Source organism: Parasteatoda tepidariorum, chromosome 1 (assembly GCF_043381705.1).
Source record: "Parasteatoda tepidariorum isolate YZ-2023 chromosome 1, CAS_Ptep_4.0, whole genome shotgun sequence".
Taxonomy (NCBI): Eukaryota; Metazoa; Arthropoda; class Arachnida; order Araneae; family Theridiidae; genus Parasteatoda; species Parasteatoda tepidariorum.
In genome coordinates this window covers 108,869,397-108,890,644 of record NC_092204.1, presented here as the reverse complement: position 1 = coordinate 108,890,644, position 21,248 = coordinate 108,869,397, and the positions used below count along the sequence as shown (strand labels likewise).

Here is a 21,248-nt window from a genome sequence, read left to right as displayed (position 1 = left end):
GTTACTCATTAATTAATAGTTAATCTTTTTCAAACATTTTTTTTCGGTTAATGGCGGGCACTTGGGTCTATGTCCCATTGGCCTCAGAAATGCCAGAATTGCTACTCTCTTATTGTCGAGAATTCCCACTATAGCTGTCTTCTGCGCATGTTGTTTTGGTGCGCCCACAGCGCCACTAGTTGATGTTAAGATCTCGATGATGTCGAACGAGCTTTTTTAGCTCTGTAAATGATTGAAGCTTAATTGTTAATTGTTTATTCTTTTTGGTTGAGTTATCTAATTCCGTTATTATTAAAGTGATTGTCTATAAAACATGTTAGAGTCCTTTATGACTTAACAAATTGACATTTATTACCTCCAATAACAGGGGCTGTCCTGGAGAACGGGGTAAGTCGAACTTACCTTGATTTATAGAAACTTAACGATTCCATGAATGTAGACAATTGTGTTGCAAGCGTGAACACTATTGACGAGTTAAATTCTTTCATTACGGTGTCTAAAGAATTAATGGCTTCAGCACAATTTGACCTAAGGGGTTCGAAACATAATCGGCCAGATAGTGATGAGGAAACCTCAATTTTGTCTGGAGATAATTATGAAGAAATCGTTTCAGTATTGGGCCTTAAATGGAATTTATACAGGGATACTTTACCTTGTGAGATGAATGAGGAAAATCAACCCATTCCGAGTAAACGAAATGTATTATCTATGTTAAGCCGAATTTTTGACCCTATTGGGTTTACAAGTCCTGTCACACTAGTTCCTAAATTAATCTTGCAGGAATGTTGGAAGGTGAAAATTAATTGGTATACAGGACTTCCGGATAATCTGAGGAATAAATTTCTAAAGTGGGCTAATGAATTAAAATATCTGAAAGAAATAGAAATCCCTAGAAAAACACCTGATCTAGATGAAAATTCTACTCTGCATGTCTTCGTAGACGCGAGCAAATCGGCTTACGCGGCTTCAATTTTTATTAGAAATGTTAAAGGGGGAATAGTTAACTGTCAACTCTTACAGGCTAAATCCAAGGTAGCACCCCTAAAATCGATAACAATTCCTAGATTAGAAATTCTCGCGTGTACCATTGGAGCCAGGCTCGCTTACACTGTAAGAGATGATTTGAATATGAAGAATGTGCGAACCTTTTTCTACACTGCCTTAATGAACGCTTTATACTGCATTAAAAAGCAATATAACTGGGCCCCTTTTGTTGCTAACAGAGTCAATGAAATTCGAAAACTTACGGATCCGGAGGCTTGGCGACATATTCAAGGAAAGTATAATCCCGCAGATTTGCCCTCGCGGGGATGCAATTCTAAAGATTTATTGAAATCCCATTGGTGGGAGGCCCCCCAATTTTTAAAACTGCCATTCGAGAATTGGCCAGCTAGTAAACTTTCTCCGGATATTGAAGTAGTTCGTTCAGAAAGAAAACGAACTATATCCTCAGCCACAAATTTAACAACTAATACCTTTGAAATCTTCCATAAGAGGTCTTCCTTCAATAAAATTGTGAGAATCATGGCCTACGTCATCCGATTTTATAAAAATACTCTAAGAAATTATAGTGATAGAAAGAAGGGAAAATTGGAGGTAGAAGAGATCGAAGCATCCGAGAAGTTCGTTTTGAAAGAAATTCAAAGAGAATCTTTTAATGGAAAGATAAATTTTCGAACTGTGAAAGACAGCGATGGTCTCTTTCGAGTTGAGACAAGAATAACATCGAGAAAAGACTTAGAAACTTTTAGATTCCCTATATTATTGACTAGCAAGCATGATTTGGTGGAAAAATTAATAATGGACAAACATATTGAACTGAAACATGACGGTATTCAAACTTTGATGTCTCACTTTAGAGAGTCGTTTTGGATTATTAAAACCAGAAAGACAATTCGAAACGTCGTAAAATAATGCTTCAAGTGCAAAAGATTCTCGGTTAAACCATTGGAAGCCGTAAGCATTCCACTCCCAGAAGATCGAGTCAGAGACGCAGCTATTTTTGAAATTAGAGGTGTTGACCTGTGCGGGCATCTGATTTTAAAAGAAGATAAAAAAGGCTGGGTGGTACTCTTCACTTGTGCCATCTACCGAGCGGTACACCTCGAAGTAGTATCGTCCCTGTCAACAGATTGTTTCATCTTGGCCCTTCGCCGATTTATTGCTCGCAGAGGACACCCGTCCACTGTATACTCTGACAATGGGACAAATCTTGTGGGAACGGCAAATCTTTTGAAGAACATTAATTGGAACGAAATTGAAGACTTTGCTTCAAGGAAACGAATTTCATGGAAATTTAATCCTCCCTCTGCCCCTTGGTGGGGAGGCTTCTTCGAAAGATTAATAGGAGTTTTGAAAGGCATCCTGAGAAAGGTTCTAGGACGAGCTTGTTTGAATGAAGAAGAGTTAGCTACAGTATTATGCGACGCGGAAAGTTTAATTAATTCCCGTCCTATAACGTATCTTTCAGAAGATCCCGAAGATCTGTCAGCGCTCACGCCATCCATGTTTCTACAGGAAATTAAAGAAATTGGTGTTCCTGAACTTGACCTAATTGATTCAAAAAAATTGAACAAAAGATATTCTTATCGGTTAAAATTGCGACAAGACCTGCGAAACCGATTCAGAATTGAATATCTAGGTTTGCTTAAAGATAATTCTAAAATTAAAAGGGAGTCGTCTATCAAAGAAGGAGATCTTGTGCTAATCGGAGATTCCAACCATAAAAGAATACTCTGGCCATTGGCCAAAGTTGAAAGGACTTATCCAGGAAAGGATGGGAGAATCCGTTTAGTGGAACTTAAGACCCAATCTGGGAAACTATTAAGACCTATACAAAGACTTTTTCCGCTGGAAGTGAAAGCAAATGACTTTCCATCTGTGAACAATTCTGGTAGACATGATGAGAGTCCTTGTCACAACAAGGATTTATTCCCTGCCAATAAAGAAGTTCGATACTCTCGTTATGGACGATCATTGGAACCAACTAAGAGACTTTAACTGTGCTTAATTCATTAATAATGTAACCATTTTGCTAATAATTTTATTCGTTCAGTTTTTTTCCAGGTGGACCATATAGACTAAGATTTCTGTTTGGATTCAAAAAGGTTTGTCTTCGAATCCAAAGGTGGGAGAATGTCGAGAATTCCCCCTATAGCTGTCTTCTGCGCATGTTGTTTTGGTGCTCCCACAGCGCCACTAGTTGATGTTAAGATCTCGATGATGTCGAACGAGCTTTTTTAGCTCCGTAAATGATTGAAGCTTAATTGTTAATTGTTTATTCTTTTTGGTTGTGTTATCTAATTTCGTTATTATTAAAGTGATTGTCTATAAAACATGTTAGAGTCCTTGATGACTTTACAAATTGACATTTATTACCTCCAATAACAGTGGCAGTCCTGGAGAACGGGGTAAGTAGAACTTACCTTGTTTTATAGAAATAGTTTTCTTCAGTTTTTTGCTTAAAAATTGACACTTTTCGTTACTCAGTGAGCACTTATGGCTAAGCCACGGTGGTGGAGTAGCGTTGCCCACGTCATACAACCACAAACCCGTTCATAGGGCGGGTTACATTCAAACAATCATACAGAAGAAAGGACATAGAACACAGAGAGAGAAAGAAACATCCATGCCCTGAGTGGGATTCGAACCCGCAACCATCGGCTCCGCAGTCAGGCAAGCTAACCACTCGGCCACCTGATCGGCTGCTTTTCAAACATCAAGTTTTTCAAGATTTAGTATAATCCATAAAGAGTTGCAAATATGCCAATATAACATTTTACAAATTTTTTTAAAGCTCATTATTGGATACACAATGCCCCAGTGGCAAAAAACATCTGTATTTATCACAATTAAAGAATTCTGAAAATTATCTAAAGAGCTTGTGTTGAATTATTTGTATTCAATTTTTGCTATTGGTAGGAAACATTTAAACACAGAAAATTATCTAAGAGTACAATATAAGAAGAAATAGCTGCGCAATTAAAATAATTAAATGAATAGTTATTAATTCGAAAATTTATTTTATAATTTTTTTATGACCTTCATTCAACAGTCGACCCAATTTTCGGTTAACGACTACTAATGTTCAACTCAGTAGCCTTGACATTTTGAACCCAATCCAGAGGACAAGGGAACTCCTGGGTCAAAGATTGGAAAAATTTGCTTTCGTGGAGGACTTTTTGATGGAACTTACCCGCATTTGCTTCACATGAAGAGAAAAACCGCGAAAGCTTCTCACAATTAACCTTACGGCAAGGGGGCTCTAACCCATGATTCGTCTATTACTGAGGATGTTTTACGCGTCAACACTGCGGTCGGTGCAAGCCGAGTGCAGAATTTCTATCGACCAGCCATTGCTGGAATTTTCTGCGGTTCACCTCATGGAAGGCGAACGTTCTATCCGAGTCACTATGACTCAATTATAAATTTAAAAATTTTCTTATACTTAAAAATTTTATTAATGAATCTTTCATTAAAAAATCCTTTCTATATTAAAAAATCGTTAAATGCGCAATCATCCTAGCTGTTTTGGGTGTCCAACTGACAGCTACATTTTGTTTTGGTACCAAAACACCTCCAACTACTTCGGATTCTCCGTAATTTTTGAAAATATTTTTTCCAGTATTAGCAAGGGTAATGTAGTCATTTTTAAATAAATTAGAACTTGTCCGCAACTAAACACAAGTAATTTAAACCGATGCATATCGGGTCATACAGACGAATTAAATTCTTAATATCCATTTTTTCTTCTTGGCTGTTGTTGTTAATTTACGTCACACTAGAGCTGCACAATGGGCTATTGGCGACGGTCTGGGAAGCATCCCGGAGGATGATCCGAAGACATGCCATCACAATTTTGATCCTCAGCGGAGGGGATGGCACCCCCGCTTCTGTAGCCCTACGACCTGCGTGCGAAGTCGAACACTTTACGGTAGCACAGTTCAACGAGGACCAATACCGCACACCCTCGGTCCCTACGCTGACAGATCCAAGTGGTCACCCATCCACACACTGACCGTAGCCAGTGATGCTTGACTTCGGTGATCTGCTGGGAACCGTGTCTTAACGATCAGTCCACTGCGGGACTTTTTCTTCTTGGAAAAATATGTTTGTTTAAAAAAAATTCGGCGTGAGTTAACTACCATTAAAGAAAAATTATTAGCACAGCCACAAGTGGAGTCGCAGAAATTATAACACATAAAATAACATGACGGGGCTGATTTGCAAAGCAAGTGGGGAGTGGAGCCTCCTAGTAGAAGGAAAGCTTACATGTTACTAAAACTAAAAATAATAATGATTTATATGAATAATGAAAATAGATAAAATTGATAATTTATATACAAAATCTATCTTCACTTTTTCAGATAATAATGTCAGACACATTAAATATGTGTAAATAGAAACATTTTGCTTTTTATATCGGGAAGCTCTTTAACTCATGATTGTTAAGCTGTGTATTAGACCTATCAAACTGGTTTTGATCTCATATATTTTATCACAAAATGCATAGGCTTAAATAAAAAACTGTCTGTCTTATTTATAAAAACTTAAATTTTTTATTACCTCTTTTAAACCTTATGCAAAATTGTATGATCAGAAATGTCTCATTTATGCCCCGTTTCTTGAAATAGAGCTATTTTCCATCTTATTTATAATCATTCTATGCAGGTATTTTACCTGCATGGACATAAAAATGATGAGTGAAAAAGTAAAAGGATCTATTTAAACACTGGTAAATGTAACACAAAACTTTAAAGGTACTCTATTTATTTTAAATATTTATCAAAAAATCCTTTTTTTCCCAAAATATTTCTCCATCGTCCAACAAACTCTCCTTGATTTTTTTTTATGAATATGATGCTATATTTAAGCATCATATTCAGAGATATTTTTTTATGAATATGATGCTATATTTAAATGCAGATTCTAAGCGCTTTTGAAAGTATTAAAAAAAAATCTATGATATTTATGGGGAATGAACTAAACCGATAACTGTCAAAAAGGTTTGGAAAAAAATAATCCTATGTTTATTGAAACTCTATCAGAAAACACTTAGTCGGTGGAAGATTGATACTCTGAACAATATATATTTCAATTCAGAATAGAAAGGGCAAAATGAAATTTTTATTTTGTGGTTTATCGGTCAAACTATAAAATAACTTTCATATACGTACGTAAAATGATAAAATAGAAATGCACTCAAAGTGCTTTCTATGTTAATCACTAATGCACTTTTTTCATAAATTTCATTTTTCGTAAAATTTAACTTCTTGTTTCTTAAAATCATTTTTTAATAAATTGTAACCAATTTGTTAAAAAATAATGCAAAAAATAACATTTTATCCCAAACTAAATTCAAATCATTGTAAGTCAAAGGTGGTGTCCTTTAATGCCCTACATATTGCTTAGAAGAAGCATTTGCCATTTTAAGAGTTTCAAAATTCTGAAATTTATTTTGCCTTTAATTTCTCTGATGGGCCAATCATATGTATTTCTTTATCTTATATGGATTAAGAAAAGGTACAATGTTCTTGTACCTTTTGTATAGGATGCAAAATTTTTATATTGTAAATAGAAATATATCTTTTAAAGATATATTTTTCCGTGCATAAAAGAAGTTACTAACTTTTGTTATAAAACAGGTTTTTTTTCCACGGATTTTTCTTTATCTAAACACGGGTCTTCAGTGTTCATACGTTAAACTTCTTTTTTAAATGACTTCTTTTACAGAAAAGGCTCATAAATTTGTTTTCATATAGCAATAATAGTACAGTGTGGCACAATGTAGTGCGTCAGAAAACGGGTCAACCTGAATAGCTTTTGACCTAGTGCTTGGATCTTCATATACTTGAATTCAATCTTAATGGCTCGAGAGGGTGAACTCAAATATGCTAATAAATAAGTGCAGACGATATTTTGTAATCAGACACAAAAAAGTGCTTTCTCTGAAAAACATACCTCTTTTTTGACGGATTGGGATTTATGACCAAAAGATATAGGGGTAGCAGCAAATTTGGAATGATGGTCCCCATAGTTTGGTTACTTGAGCATTCCAGACATAGGATTCCTTAATGTTACTTTTACTTTCTGCATACTTCGCTATATCTAGAAACCTTTTAAAGTGAATTCAAAAACATTTTCCTCTCAATTATAAAATTCATTAACCAAAGTTAATTCCATGCAAAAATAACTTTTACTAAATATCTATTATTTTTTATTATTTAATTTAAGAACAGTGAAACATTTTTCGAATTGTAAGGTACAACTCTTTCATCATTTTAACGAATGTAATTTACTTAGCTAAATACAATACTTTAGCAAAATCAGCCAAATAGTTCCTGCGAAATCGAATTTCAACAATCTGACTTTTTTGAAATTCTATTTCTCAGGAAAGTTTCAACCAATTTTGCTCAAATTTTATATTTTGTCACATAAAATTACATTATTTAAAATGAGGCAAAAAATTATGTATCTCAAAATGCAAATTTGTTTTCACCATTCTTAAATAAAATAATAAAAAATAATAACTAATTACTAAAAATTATTTTTTGTATGAAATTACCTTTGAATAGACGAATTTATAATTGTGTCTAAAAAATTTTCAAATTGCTTAAAATTTTCGCAAGATATGATGAAATGCGAAAAAAATTAATAAATGAATAACATTGAGGATTCAAAGTTTGCACAGCTTTCCTGACCAAACTGTGGGGAACATATATTTCCCTGATTGCGCAACATCCTATATCTTGGGGGTCAGAAATCAGAATGTGTCGAAAAAAAAAAGGTATGTTTATTCTGAGAAAGTACGTTTATGTGTCTGATTTCGTAACTACAAATATCGTCTGCGCTTATTAATTAGCACATTTAATTTCACTCCCTCTAGCCATTAAGATTTAGTTCTAGAACATGAAAATCAGATCATTAAATCAAAAATTATTCTTTTTTTGTGCTCTGTACATACATTTGCCTCATTCAGCAACAAAAAGTTCAGCAACTTAATAAACCATACAAATGACTTTCCATGTATATCATTTAGATCTTAAAATGAAGTAAAAATGATTAAAAACGATTGGAGATGAAATTGAAAAAAAAAAATGAAATTTGAATTCGAAGCCTCTATTAAAAATTGAATAAACTTTGAAAATAATTTGTTATACAAACAGTATATTTTTTAACTGATATTTTGCTTTTCTATCTTTCTATCTATCTTTTATTCAGTCTATCTTTTAACTATATGCTGCCTTTAAAATCGGAAAAAGCTACTATTTTAAATATAATATATTTACCTTAGTAATGTCTACCTGTATGATTGCCTCTGTAATAATTGCTTTATAATGATTACCTTTGCAATGATTTACAAAGAACAAATTCCTCATTCTTCTTTGGTTGTTTTTTACGATTTATTTCATCAATAAAAACAAAAACCTAAATCGTAACGCATGTATAAATTTATTTAGTTTTTTCTCACTGAGCAGACAAGTAACACTGGTTGGAACTCCAATATTGTGGGGGATTTAATTTGAAAAAAAAAAAACGATATTTGATGTAAGTTACTATGGAAACTATTAAAACCTCTCAAGTTTATCCAACATTAATATTCTTTCTACCACCTTAGCGATTAATTTTGTCAGTATGAGGTAATGTCTGCTAGTGTTTAACTGTTCAAAGTTTGGCAAATGAATATATAAAGTAGCACATTGATAAATATATCGATTGTTTTTACAAGCACCATATACTCTATTAATTAGAATGATTGTTGTTTTATTGACTTTTTCTGTTTGTTTCCATTAGAGGCAACTCATTCTTATGGCAATGGGGCAGAATCTGAATATGTCATGAAAAATATATTAAAAATAACGTTTCTACATAAATTCTCTTTTAATGTAAAAAAATGTACCTCTTAATGATATTGACGGTTTGTACAGATAACATTCATTCCTTTCATTAAAAATTATTGTTATTTAAAGGTTGTTATTGCATTTCCACTGTAAAAACAACATATTTTCATGACATTATGTCTTAATCATTGATAATATCATTAAAGCAATATATTTCATAAACAAAGTTTCCAAAATAAAATTCATTTTATTTTTTATTCAAGTCATTTAAGAGGTTCGTGAGGCGTTAAAAAGAATTATGTAAATATATATTTAATTTAGGTTAAGGAAAATCTATCTCCGAAATCTATATATCTTTGCTGCAGCACATAAAATATGCTTTTTGAATTAATTTAAAAAAAATTTGTAGTTCGTGGCAATTTTTCAAAGAACCTAAATAATAAATTTTTTAAATGAACTCAGTTTGTTTTGCCTCAATGAGAAATTCAAATATGAATTTAACAAAAATACAGCAAATCGAAAATAATCCTAGATGCGTAAAAAAATATTAAAATGAATAATTTTCCTCGTTAGAATTAATTGAGATCCTAATTTGCCAATTAGATCTTGTATTTCAAATTTATTTCTCGTATTTATGTTCTTGTTATCTCGTATATTTAGAAGTATGTTCTCGCTCCTATATCTCGTTAAAATGACTTAAATAAACTGCTCTGATAATTTCAAATTTTAAATTAAAGCTTGAATTTCTTAACATTAAGCGTTTTAAATAACGTAATTGTATATTCAGGATAATTATATTAACTTTATCTTCAGAAAATGATAAAATATTCAAAAATAAGTAAATGTGCATTACGAGTTAATTTATAATATTTGTGATACTTCAGTTTACCTGAATCTTAGGAATTCTAAACTTAAATATTAGAGTTAAATGAAAACTTAAAATCATTTTGATAAACTAATTATTAATCCGGTTTCTTCGAAAATTTACAAGACGAGATAATAGAAATTATTAAGAAGATATGGCTACATCAACTGAAAACGCAGACTTATAAAAGCTGACTGATAAAATGAATGTATGATCTGTATGATCACTTAAGAAATTGTTTGAAAGAAACGAGCAACTGAGAGATCAGTTACGAACAGACAAGCTTTAAAACTTACATCAAAAGAAGATCAAACCAAAAAAATAAATTGCTCATAGAAAAAAAGAAACTTAAACAGACCTTATCTTGTTGTTTTGAGAGATATTCCAGACAACTGGACATTGGCACAACATCGATAACACAGCTTGAGGTTATGCAACTAATTAAATTGCTAGAATGTGGAAAAACTGCTGGCAGCGATAACCAACATGGTGAACTCTTCAAAGAAAGGTCGGAAAAAGCTTTTAACTGTCCTGTTTAATGAAATCATGAAATACGAAAAGTCGTCTAATGACTAGGTCAAATGCCTAAAAAAGGTAATTTGGCGTTATATAGCATCTGAACGGGATTCACTTTATTAACCCACTGGCTGCTTAGAAGAAAGGGCAAAATCGGGAGAATGTTTATCTCCTTTACTCTTCTTCCATATCTAATAACATTTAAAACCGCTTTTGCTATGTGGAGAGGACTGCGGATTAAAACTTCTTCATCGGAAGAATGAACCATCTGGACAGACCATCGTCCTTAGCGTGCCTGAACTGGACGCGGCNAATGTTTATCTCCTTTACTCTTCTTCCGTATCTAATAACATTTAAAACCGCTTTTGCTATGTGGAGAGGACTGCGGATTAAAATACGACTTTATAAACTTGCAGAACCATGAGTGGGTTAAATGTATGTAGCGACATTTTCGCTAGATTATTGTTGGGAAGCATGGAAGATAGCAAACGCCTGCGACTAGAACCAGCAAGTTTCGAGATTAACTGACAATGTGTTGTGTTGACCACGTAGCAAAGAATTACTGTCAAACAATTTATTGAATGGAAATGAACACAGTCCTTTACACTTTCGTCACTTTACATCATGGAACATTCTGGAACACGTTGAAGTGCAATGGAATTCCTGAATGTTTAGTGAACAATATCAAAAAAGGTAAGTAAGTATCCGGACTATTGCCAATAGCCCATTTTGCATCACACTAGAGCTGCAAAATGGGCTATTAGCAATAGTCCGGGAAGTGTTCCTGCGGTTCATCCGAGGATATAACATACCAATTTTGTTACTCTGCAGAGAGGATCTCATTCGTGAAATTACTTCCTCAGTTCAGTCATAGATCTGAAGGGGACGGAAATTTTCTGGTAAAGAAAAATCCCTTTACCCATGGCGACCGACCACAAGACTTTCAATTCCACGGATTTCACAAGCACGTATATCGCATGTATTCGATGGGATCTCAAGGAGACTCTATTGTTGAGTCGAGGATCCAACATCTGTGCTTTCGGACAGCAGTCTGATTTTCCAATCACTGGACTACCATGGATCCAATTTTAGAAAACATACATAAAATTTACCATATACGAGTTATTCATGCTGGTCTACAATCAGAATCTTTCAAGATTGATATATGTGTTAGAGAAGACTGTATACATTCTCCAACAATCTTCTTGATTGTTATTTTATTTTATATTTTATAACCGTCGTTGAACAGCTGGCCCAATTTCGAGTTAACAGCTACAAATGCCCAACGCGGTAGCCGCGTAATTTTGAATCTAGTCTAGAAGGTGAGGGAATTCCAGGATCAAATATATGGAGAAAACTCATCTTCGTGGATGACTTTTTGATAGAACACCCTCATTTGCGTTACATGGAGAACTGATACTGAATTACGTAAACCTCTCACGTTTAGTTTGATGGCATAGGGTCTCTCCCCCATGATCCGTTTACCATTGATGGTATTTTATGTCAGCATTGTGGTCGGTGCTATCCGGTTTGAAATTCGTATCTACCAGCCACTGCTGAGATTCGAACCCGTTTCTCTTCATTGGGAGGCGAGCGCTCTATCCCCTGAGCAAACCGCAGCTCCTTGCTAAATATATCTTTAACCTTGACTTCGTACTCGACTTATGGTTACTGACCAGCATCCATTAAGATATGCAACTAAGCATTAACCCTTTAAAGGTAAAGGCCAATAAAAAAATTTAAAAAAAACAGAATAAAGCTCAAAATAAAGCTAAAATTTTGAAAATTAATACAAAGCAATTAAATGACAAATTCTCAGAAAATATTAAACTGGAGGAGGTAAGCATTTGAAAGCATCTTCGTAGTAGAATTAACAAGGACGGTATAGCTGATGAAGATTTACTATATCTATTAAATAAATCCAAAAAAAAAAATCAAAAAATAAACAGTTACGTTAGTCTAAGATTCTGGGACTACCAAAACATAACTTAAACAAAAATTAGAATTTTCTATAATAATGTAAAATTTGTCCTAATTTATAAAGGAAAAGGCAATATTGTAAATATAACGTGAAAAACTTATTTTATATTATATTTATTAAATATAATAATAAATAAATTTATTAACTAAAATATTTTTAACATCAATTTAATAAGTATCTCAGGCATTAAGTCAGTCCACAGAATGTGCAAAGCAGAGATCTTTAGAAAAGCAGAGCATAAAGCAATAGAAAAAGAGGAAGTCCTAAAAAAAATATTTGGCAATGGATTATTATAAATGAATTGAAAATAGAAAGTAAAATATGGGAAGAGGCAAAATATCTGACCATAAATCAAATGAGATGGAGAGATCTATGATAAACGCTCCATGCTTAGACTTAGATTAAAGAGGAATACGTATGTATGTAGTTTGAAAAATGCATAAAAATCAAAACTAAAAGTCAAACATTAAAAAAAAACGTGCACAAAAAATAAGCTTAAATAAAATGGTAGTATTACAAGGTAAAATCCTGTGATTAAATCAAATATTTAAGTTCCTAAGCAACGAAATCCAACATCTGTGGTATAAACTATTATATAGTAAACAGAAATTTAATTAAATTGTCCAACTTACATGCTAGTAAATTTGTAATTTGGAAACAACTCTCTGTCAAAAGTAAAGACACATTAAAAAGTGTCTTCTGATCTCACTTTTTATTGATCGTAGCTGATTCCGAGAAATTTCAATAAATTGTTTCTCTCTTTCTCTTTCTGTCCTGAGTAAATTATTGATCAACACTAAAATTAAAAAAGGAAAAAACATAAAAAAAATGTTTGCTTAGCTTGCTACTAACCTCTCATTTCTGTGATACTTACAGCTCGGTTTGTTTCAGTTTCACATTGCTATTGCGAGAAAAGAAATTTCATCGGTTTTTTTGGGAATAAGAATACGTTATAGTGATATCGATCAGAAAAAAGTTCAAATCAAGAAAAGTCACTCATTAATCGTAGATGCGACTGCAACAAAGTTAAATAAAAAAATACAATGGTATGTTTCATTTATCCGAATTATACAATGCATACAAAGAAATACACTTAGTATTATAAAAAATTGCTTTAACTTCAAATTAGAAGTCTATAAACGAGGAAGACACTTTCAACGAAGCTGTGTTAAGTGGAAAGCATTATATTATGTCTGTTTACATTGTGATTTTACTTTCAGGGAAAAAAAGCACCACACAACAATATATTACTATAATTTAAAGATTGATCTTCTTTCTAAAACCTTTGGCTTCTTCTGAACAACATGACTTCGAAGATATTGATGATATAATTCAAACCAAACCCTTTCCCTATACAAATCTGTCTCTAATATCTTGCATCGCTGATGGTTGAATGCATTACTTTTCAAAAATTGCTGCACATATCACATCAGTTTGGGAAATTTCCGATAGGGACTTTCTATTCAACGCACGCTCCAAAGAAGTTCATCATTTTTGCTTTTTTAAATATTGGAGTGTGTTCCAAGGACTATCTTTTTTCGGAAAATTGAGTTCAAATATTTGAGTAATACTAATGCGTACTTGTAATATATTCTTTGCTTATCCATTTTTTTCTGTCCTTCTACAAGATATGTTCAATCTCCTTAAAAGATATGATATGTTGGGAATAAAAGCTTAACATCCGTTTATATTATGAGTAATAAAACCATCGGTACTTTCAAAATATTATCTAGTACGTATGCGTGAATACTAAAATAGAAAATGGAGTGGTCCGATTTTTCGAAATCCATTCGTATTCGATTGAAATTTATTTTATGCACATCATAAAAATTAAAACTAGAATAAAGACAATTAACCGGAAAGAGACACTTATTGACTTTTCTTTACGATCTTATATATATATATATANATATATATATATACTTATTAAGAGGGTAATAAGAAAAAAAAGCTCACTCTTAATAACTTTTGATCCAATGAACAGATCTTCCCATTCTAGGACTCAATCTTAACGGTTCTAGTGGATGATTTCAAATATGTTAATTAATTAAAGCAGACTGTATTTTAAGTTACAAAACCAGACACAAAAAAGCACTTTCTCTGAATAAACCTACCTTCTCTTTTGACAGATTTGGTTTCAAAGTGTAGGGGCCGCAATCGTAGAAATTCGAAGCCAATGATTTGGTCAGGAGATAGATGCAAAGTTAGGACCCTCAATGATAATTTTTGGTTTTGCGTATTTTACCATGTCTCGAGAATTTTTCAAGCAAACAGAAAAATTTCTGCACACAATTTCATACATCCAAAGATAATTTTGAACAAAAAAAATTTTCAGTAAAAATTTATTATTTTATTTTAATTTTGTTTAACAATGGAAAAATTTTTAGTTGTCAAAAATTTTGAGTTGCAAACATTACAGATTTTTGCTTCATTTCGGAGAATGTAGATTTGCATTTCAAAATACATTTCAAGTGCACTTAAATATATACAAAATACGTTTCATATTTGCGAGCCAAAGCGGTTGAATTGTTCCTGAGTCTAATTAAGATATGACTATTTTAAAATTCCATTTCAAAGGAGCTATTTGCCCGATATTGTTCAAAGATGTTTTTAAAAGTATTGTAATTCGATTCTTTAAGACGATGTAAAAAATGTATACCTTAATATTCAAAAAGGTTTTCACTAGTATTAAATAAAATAAGAAAATAATAATAAATATTTACTAAAAATAATTTTTTTGCATGAAAATATCTTTTGATAAGCAAATTTTATAATTGTGTCTAAAAATGTTTAATTCATTTAAAAATTTCTCGAGATATGGTGAAATATACCAAAAATAAAACTAACAGTGAGGTGTCCAAACTTTATACCTCTTTCCTGTCCGGACTTTCGGGACTATATTTCCCAGATTGCGGCTGTACCCGATATTTTAGGAGTCAAGAATCCGAATCCTTCGAAAAAAAGTACATTTATAAAGATAAAGTTCGCTTTTGTGTCTGATTTCGTACCATCAAATATCGTCTGCTCTAATTAATTAGTAATTTTTAAGTCAGCCCTTCGAGCAATTAGGATTGAGTCCTAGAACGAGAGGATCCGAACTTTGTGTCAAAAGTTTTTCAGGGTGGTCTGTTTACTTTTTCGCGCACACTGTACACTAAACACTACACATCTATATAATATACGTAATATGAAAATGCTATATTTCCAAATCATAATTGGAAGCCTGTTTTTTTTAAAAAATATTTTTGTGTGAATTTTAAGGCACCAAATTGAATTTCAAATATATATATCTTATCGGCAAAATTATAAATTTGGCATTGTATATATTTTCTAAGCCTTGAATCTTATGCCAAATAAGATAATAACTTAATATGAAATATTATTATTCTATACTTTTAATAAGTATAATTATGATTTATCAGTGCAAGAAGGAAGTATATTCTTAGTGCATCAAATAGGTATTAATATGAAATGTATAATTTTTGGTAATCTCCCTGCCTAATTTATTCAAATGATATCAATCAGGTTTACAGTTAATTTCTTTAAGCTTGCTTAGTTTTCCTTATGACGTTTTCCTTATTCAACTTGAATAGATATTGTCCAATATTTCATACACTGTTGATCTTTTTAAGCAGATATCATCAGCAATAACTAAATAAGCCAGTTAAAATGAAATTTTTAATTCTAAATTTTTTTTTTGAATGAAGAAAATGTCATTCTTTTTTTATTCAACTTATTAGTATATATAAAAAAAGAAACCAATAAGAGAAAATCGATAAGCTGTTTCATTTTCCTTAATTTATATCCACCAAATGATTTGCATAAGGAGTGTTTGTCATCGAATATTTTACCAAAGTATTATACTTAATATGTATTTTACTTCATACCGGGCAAAAAAAGAAAAAGAAAGAAAAAAAAACGTCTGGTATCGTACATGATCCTTGCATTTCTCACTTTGGCTGTAACGTAGGGGAGAGTGGGGTCAATTGTAACAGGGTACGATTGTAACANCAATAACTAAATAAGCCAGTTAAAATGAAATTTTTAATTCTAAATTTTTTTTTTGAATGAAGAAAATGTCATTCTTTTTTTATTCAACTTATTAGTATATATAAAAAAAGAAACCAATAAGAGAAAATCGATAAGCTGTTTCATTTTCCTTAATTTATATCCACCAAATGATTTGCATAAGGAGTGTTTGTCATCGAATATTTTACTAAAGTATTATATTTAATATGTATTTTACTTCATACCGGGCAAAAAGAGAAAAAGAAAGAAAAAAAAACCGTCTGGTATCGTACATGATCCTTGCATTTCTCACTTTGGCTGTAAAGTAGGGGAGAGTGGGGTCAATTGTAACAGGGTACGATTTTAACAGAGCAAAGATTTCGAGTGTCGGGTTCTAGATTTGGTTTCTAGGTGGCGCACAAGGTGTATTTAATAAATCTACATGTACACCCCTGCTGGTAACCATTTTTATGTACTTTTGAAAGAGTTACATCACAAGAGATATTTTCATGCTACGTAAGTACTTTTTTGGTATTAGAATATTACATTGTAACAAAGTAATTTTGTTTAAACAAATAAAAATTATTAACCGAATATGTAAGTGGACACTTTAATCAACATTTCAAAGAAAGTACATTAGTTTTGTTAATTAACTAGCATTGGTTTTAGCAAATGAAACTGAAATGGCGTCTTGGGGACGATTGTAACAATAAGTAAAGGGACGATTGTAACAGCTGAAAATAAATAATCTTATGTTTACAAACCATTACTTAACTCTTTAAGAACCACCAATAGTTTCCTATATCATTTGTATTATGTTGCATGTGCATTATTTTATTTGTCACCTTTCACAGCATAAATTAAAATTTTTAACCCCTTAATGTTAAAAGTTTAACCCTTTAGGTCTCTGCTCATTATTATTTTTACTACTAAAATATCACGACTATTTTTATTAAGGAAAAAATATATCACAACTATGATAATATGTATAAATAAGTGGGGACAATTGTAACAAGTACACGACTGTCAAAAACTGTTAATAACTAATATAATAACATTTAAAATAAGTTTTTTTTCTAGTGGAGAATAGTCTATTTCACTCGTCTGTCAATTAATACTAATAATATATTTGCATTTTTTGTTAGTTAAAAATAGTTAAGTAAAAAATGTTACAATTGACCCCACTCTCCCCTATATAATAAATAAATAAAATGGATAAATATTATATATTATTTCATAATAAGTTAAATTTACAGCCACTTTTAAAATAATTGAAACAAAAAAATTGGAAATGCAAAATTTGTCTCTGTAATTCAGAGAAAAAAAAATGGTTTCTTTAGACTTAATTTAAATATTCTCTATTTCTGAAGGAACATTGAGGATAATAAAAAGTACATTTTAACTCTAATGATAGCTGTCATTTAATATAATGAATACATTTAAATATAAAATTGCTGATGTAAATCAAGGTAATTGCCACTTAAAAGTACCCTGAACGATAAGTTATTATTCTTGAGACTTCCGTGACAAATGAGGCTGAGTTTGAAAGACTAAATATTTAAAAACTGTTTTTTTTTTTCAAACATTAAGTATTTTCTTAACTTTTCCTTACATTTACGGAATTATATCAGCAAATTTCATTTTAAATAGGATAAAATGTCATGTTAAATCAATCTTGTATATGTTAAAACATAACACGCATTTTAGAAGAAAAAAATTATTAAATCAATAGATTTAATAGTTAAAAAAGTTTTGGTGTAGAATGATAATAAAAGCTAACTTTCTATTAAAAATATGGTAATCTGAGGGATTGATGCTTTTATTTCTTACTTACTATTTCTTACTTTAAATTTCGGCCAAAGTTTATTCAGTAACTTTAAAAAATGATAAAAATCAAAATAGAAGATTATTGTATATTAATTATTCAAAAAATACAATTATTTATTTATAGTAAAAATACAGCAATTTTTTGTTTTTGCTATTTTGTTTTTTCAGCAAAAACCAAAAAAAGCTGTAATCTAAATTTTTGAAAAACAAACACTGTTCCTTTATACGTGTCAATGAAAAAAGTTTTCGAGATTCAAAAATTAAGATGGATAAATTCAACATATTGCGAACGCTAACGGAAAAACACCTATTATCCCAACCCCATTTACGTGATTGATGAAATGAAAAACAGATTAAAGACTTCCACATTGATGTGTTTTGTAACAATAGTTCATTTCTTATTTCGTCCTAAGTATTTCATTCGTTCCGCGCTAATCCTTCATTCAAATGCATCCTATCTTGATTTGTCTCTTTGTACAAAATCATCTTCCTTGACTAATGAATTTTTTTCTTACTTTTTTTTATTTTACATTGGCAGCTTTTAAATATGTTTTGTTTTCCTCACTCTCGTGCGGCGAATCTTGAGAATAGGTGCCTTAGTTTGAGTGCTTGAAATATTTTGCCTTTTTTCAGCTTAATGTTTGAGGCTCATGAAATTTTCCACTAGTAATTATATTTTCTTCTGTAATTTTTTGTTATTCTTAGTTATTATTTCTTAGCAAGAAAATAATATAACCAAAATTGTACGTAATACTGCGAGTCAAGACTTAGTGTTTGTTTTCTCACAATTTGTCTCGTTGGAAGTACGAAAAGTAAGAATAAGGCAATTGTAGAAAAGAAATGAGCGAATATTGTGAAAATGGAGACGAGGAAAGAGCGTGAATTACAGCTCGTGATCAAATGGTGGTATTTGCCCTTAAAAAAGAGTGTATTTATTTATTTCAAAAAAAATATACAGTTATAACTTTTGAACTAATGATAATGAAAATTCTTTACTGAAACTCAATCTTATTGGTTTAATCTTAATCTTTTATATGCTAATTAATTAATGTATGCGATATTTTACGATATTAATGTCGTATAGTATGCTTGCAATTATTGTAATATATATTATCCAATGTATACGATATTTAATCAGGCAAAAAATATACTTTCTCCAAAATTTAGATTTAAGCAAGACAATAGATAAGTCCGTTATCAAGAATTCGAAAAATCTTCAACTGCTTCGCACTGTAGGAATCTTGGGCATAATTACTGTTTCGAAAATACTAAAATTATTTTCTCCCAGCTCATCGTGTTTTATTCATTTGAATGCTGATTCTCTTGTTAACGACAGTTCCTTTCTACCTCTCCTTGAGCTTGGAAATGCATTTTACCCTGATTTAACTATCGACCACTCTGTTTTTCCTTGTTTTATTTTTCATCGTCTTTTTCTTTCAGCTTCTTGGTTTTGTTCTAATTTTGTTTCTCTTTATTTTTCTATTTTTTGTTGGGTGTCTTAGTACAAATCAACTTGATGTGTACATGCATTTTAAAGAAATTTTCAAGAATGGTGTCAAGCTATTTTTAATAGTAAAACATAAAAGATAACTCTAATTTACTAATTTAACTAAATTTTATGATTACTTAAGATTTTTTTATTCAAAAAAAAAATGATTCAATGTTTAGTTTTATGACTTAAAAAGAAAAAGATAATATGCAGTAAAAGAAAATTAAATTAAGGAATATTTTTTTTAATTTTAAACTGTTAACAGAAAATTATAAATTTTGATATCTGAATAATTTTTTTAAAAAAACGATATTAATTTTAAGAAAAAAAATAATAGTGATTCATTGTGCAGTATAAGAATTTTCATTCCAATATTACGGTAATATAACCAGCATCAGTCTGTCCAGTCGAACAATCGTAAAGTTTAGGGTTAGGAAAATTTCTTACAACTGTTACAGTTTTAAAACCATCGTTGAACAGCCGGCCAAATTTTCAGTTTACGACTACCAATGTTCAACACCGTATCCTTGTAATTTTGAACCCAATCCAGAAGACAAGGGAACTCCTGGATCAAGTAATGGGAGAAATTTGCCTTCGGGAAGTACTTTTGGTGAAACTACCTCGCATTTTCGTTACATGTAGAGGGAAACCACGAAAATCCACGATTAGTCTGACAGAAAGATGATAACCCAGACAGAAACCCATGATTCGTCTACCACTGAGGATATTCCTGAAATGTTTGTTATCCCCTGTTTGCCTTTTATGCTATTACGAACCACAAATGCCACATGAATAACAAAAACGTAAAGAAAATATCTACTACTTGTAATGAGCCCTCCACTGCTAGAATTTAATCTTCGGTCCCTTTTGTATGAAGAAAGAAACCTTGCTCACAGCTATGGGATAATTTGTAATAACATATATTTTATTTATAATTTTAGGAATAATTGTCATGAATGGTGACTAAACAGTATACTCATTAGGGTTTGAAATTGAAAATTGTTGAATTGAAAATTGAACCGACAGTAAACTGAATGCTTTGAAAATTTGCCGAATTTCTGTTGAGAAAAGTAGGTCAAAAAATATAATACCTATATAATTAATGTAAGGAAATTGAAGATGTTTCAAATAATAGTCAAGTAACTTCTCTCTTTTTCTCTAGAAATCTAACAATCTGTATCAATTCTATTTTCATTTTTTATTTCCTCAATTATTAATTTAAGATAATCAAGATGCATAATTTTTGTTTCATTTTTTGAAAGTTATTCTAAAATATATAGATTAAGAACAGTCATTGTAGTCCGTCCCGCATAAAATTTGAATGAGGTTATGACTATGGCTTTGCATGTAAATAATACTCATTTTATGTAACTAATACTCATTTCACTACGCAAAATAATTATTACCTTAGTTTTGAACTCACAATAAAGAATAAAAAGTGAAATAACATAAAAAAATTACCATTATTTAGCATTTTAATTTATAGCATTGTTTATTGCAACACTGTTAATTATTTATTTAAAAAATATTTATTAGGGTCATGATTAATCTAATGTTAATCATTATTGTTAATTTGCCAAGTTTATCATTTAAAGACAAATTAAATCTTCTCAATTCGGGCATCAAGCTACTTTTTTATTTATTTTTACAGGGAAAAAACGAGAGCATGACCTGTAACCAAATTTAAATCAAGATTAAGAAGTTTAAGTTGAAAATTAACGC

At 31.1% G+C, this 21,248-nt stretch overlaps 1 protein-coding gene across 1 annotated transcript; it reads left to right on the top strand.

The window, feature by feature from the left end:
• Positions 1-429: 429 nt before the first annotated feature.
• LOC107449317 (uncharacterized) lies at positions 430-3,000 on the top strand. The gene is made up of 2 exons (XM_043053680.1): positions 430-1,831; positions 1,955-3,000. Exons 1-2 carry the CDS (start codon positions 430-432, stop codon positions 2,998-3,000), a joined length of 2,448 nt encoding a protein of 815 aa, XP_042909614.1.
• Positions 3,001-21,248: the final 18,248 nt, after the last annotated feature.

Bases quoted from the DNA above. Each gene is read 5' to 3' on its own strand.
- LOC107449317 (XM_043053680.1), top strand. From the start codon at position 430: ATGAATGTAGACAATTGTGTTGCAAGCGTGAACACTATTGACGAGTTA. The intron at 1,832-1,954 runs GTATTCAAACTT...AACCATTGGAAG, and splicing joins TATTGAACTGAAACATGACG to CCGTAAGCATTCCACTCCCA.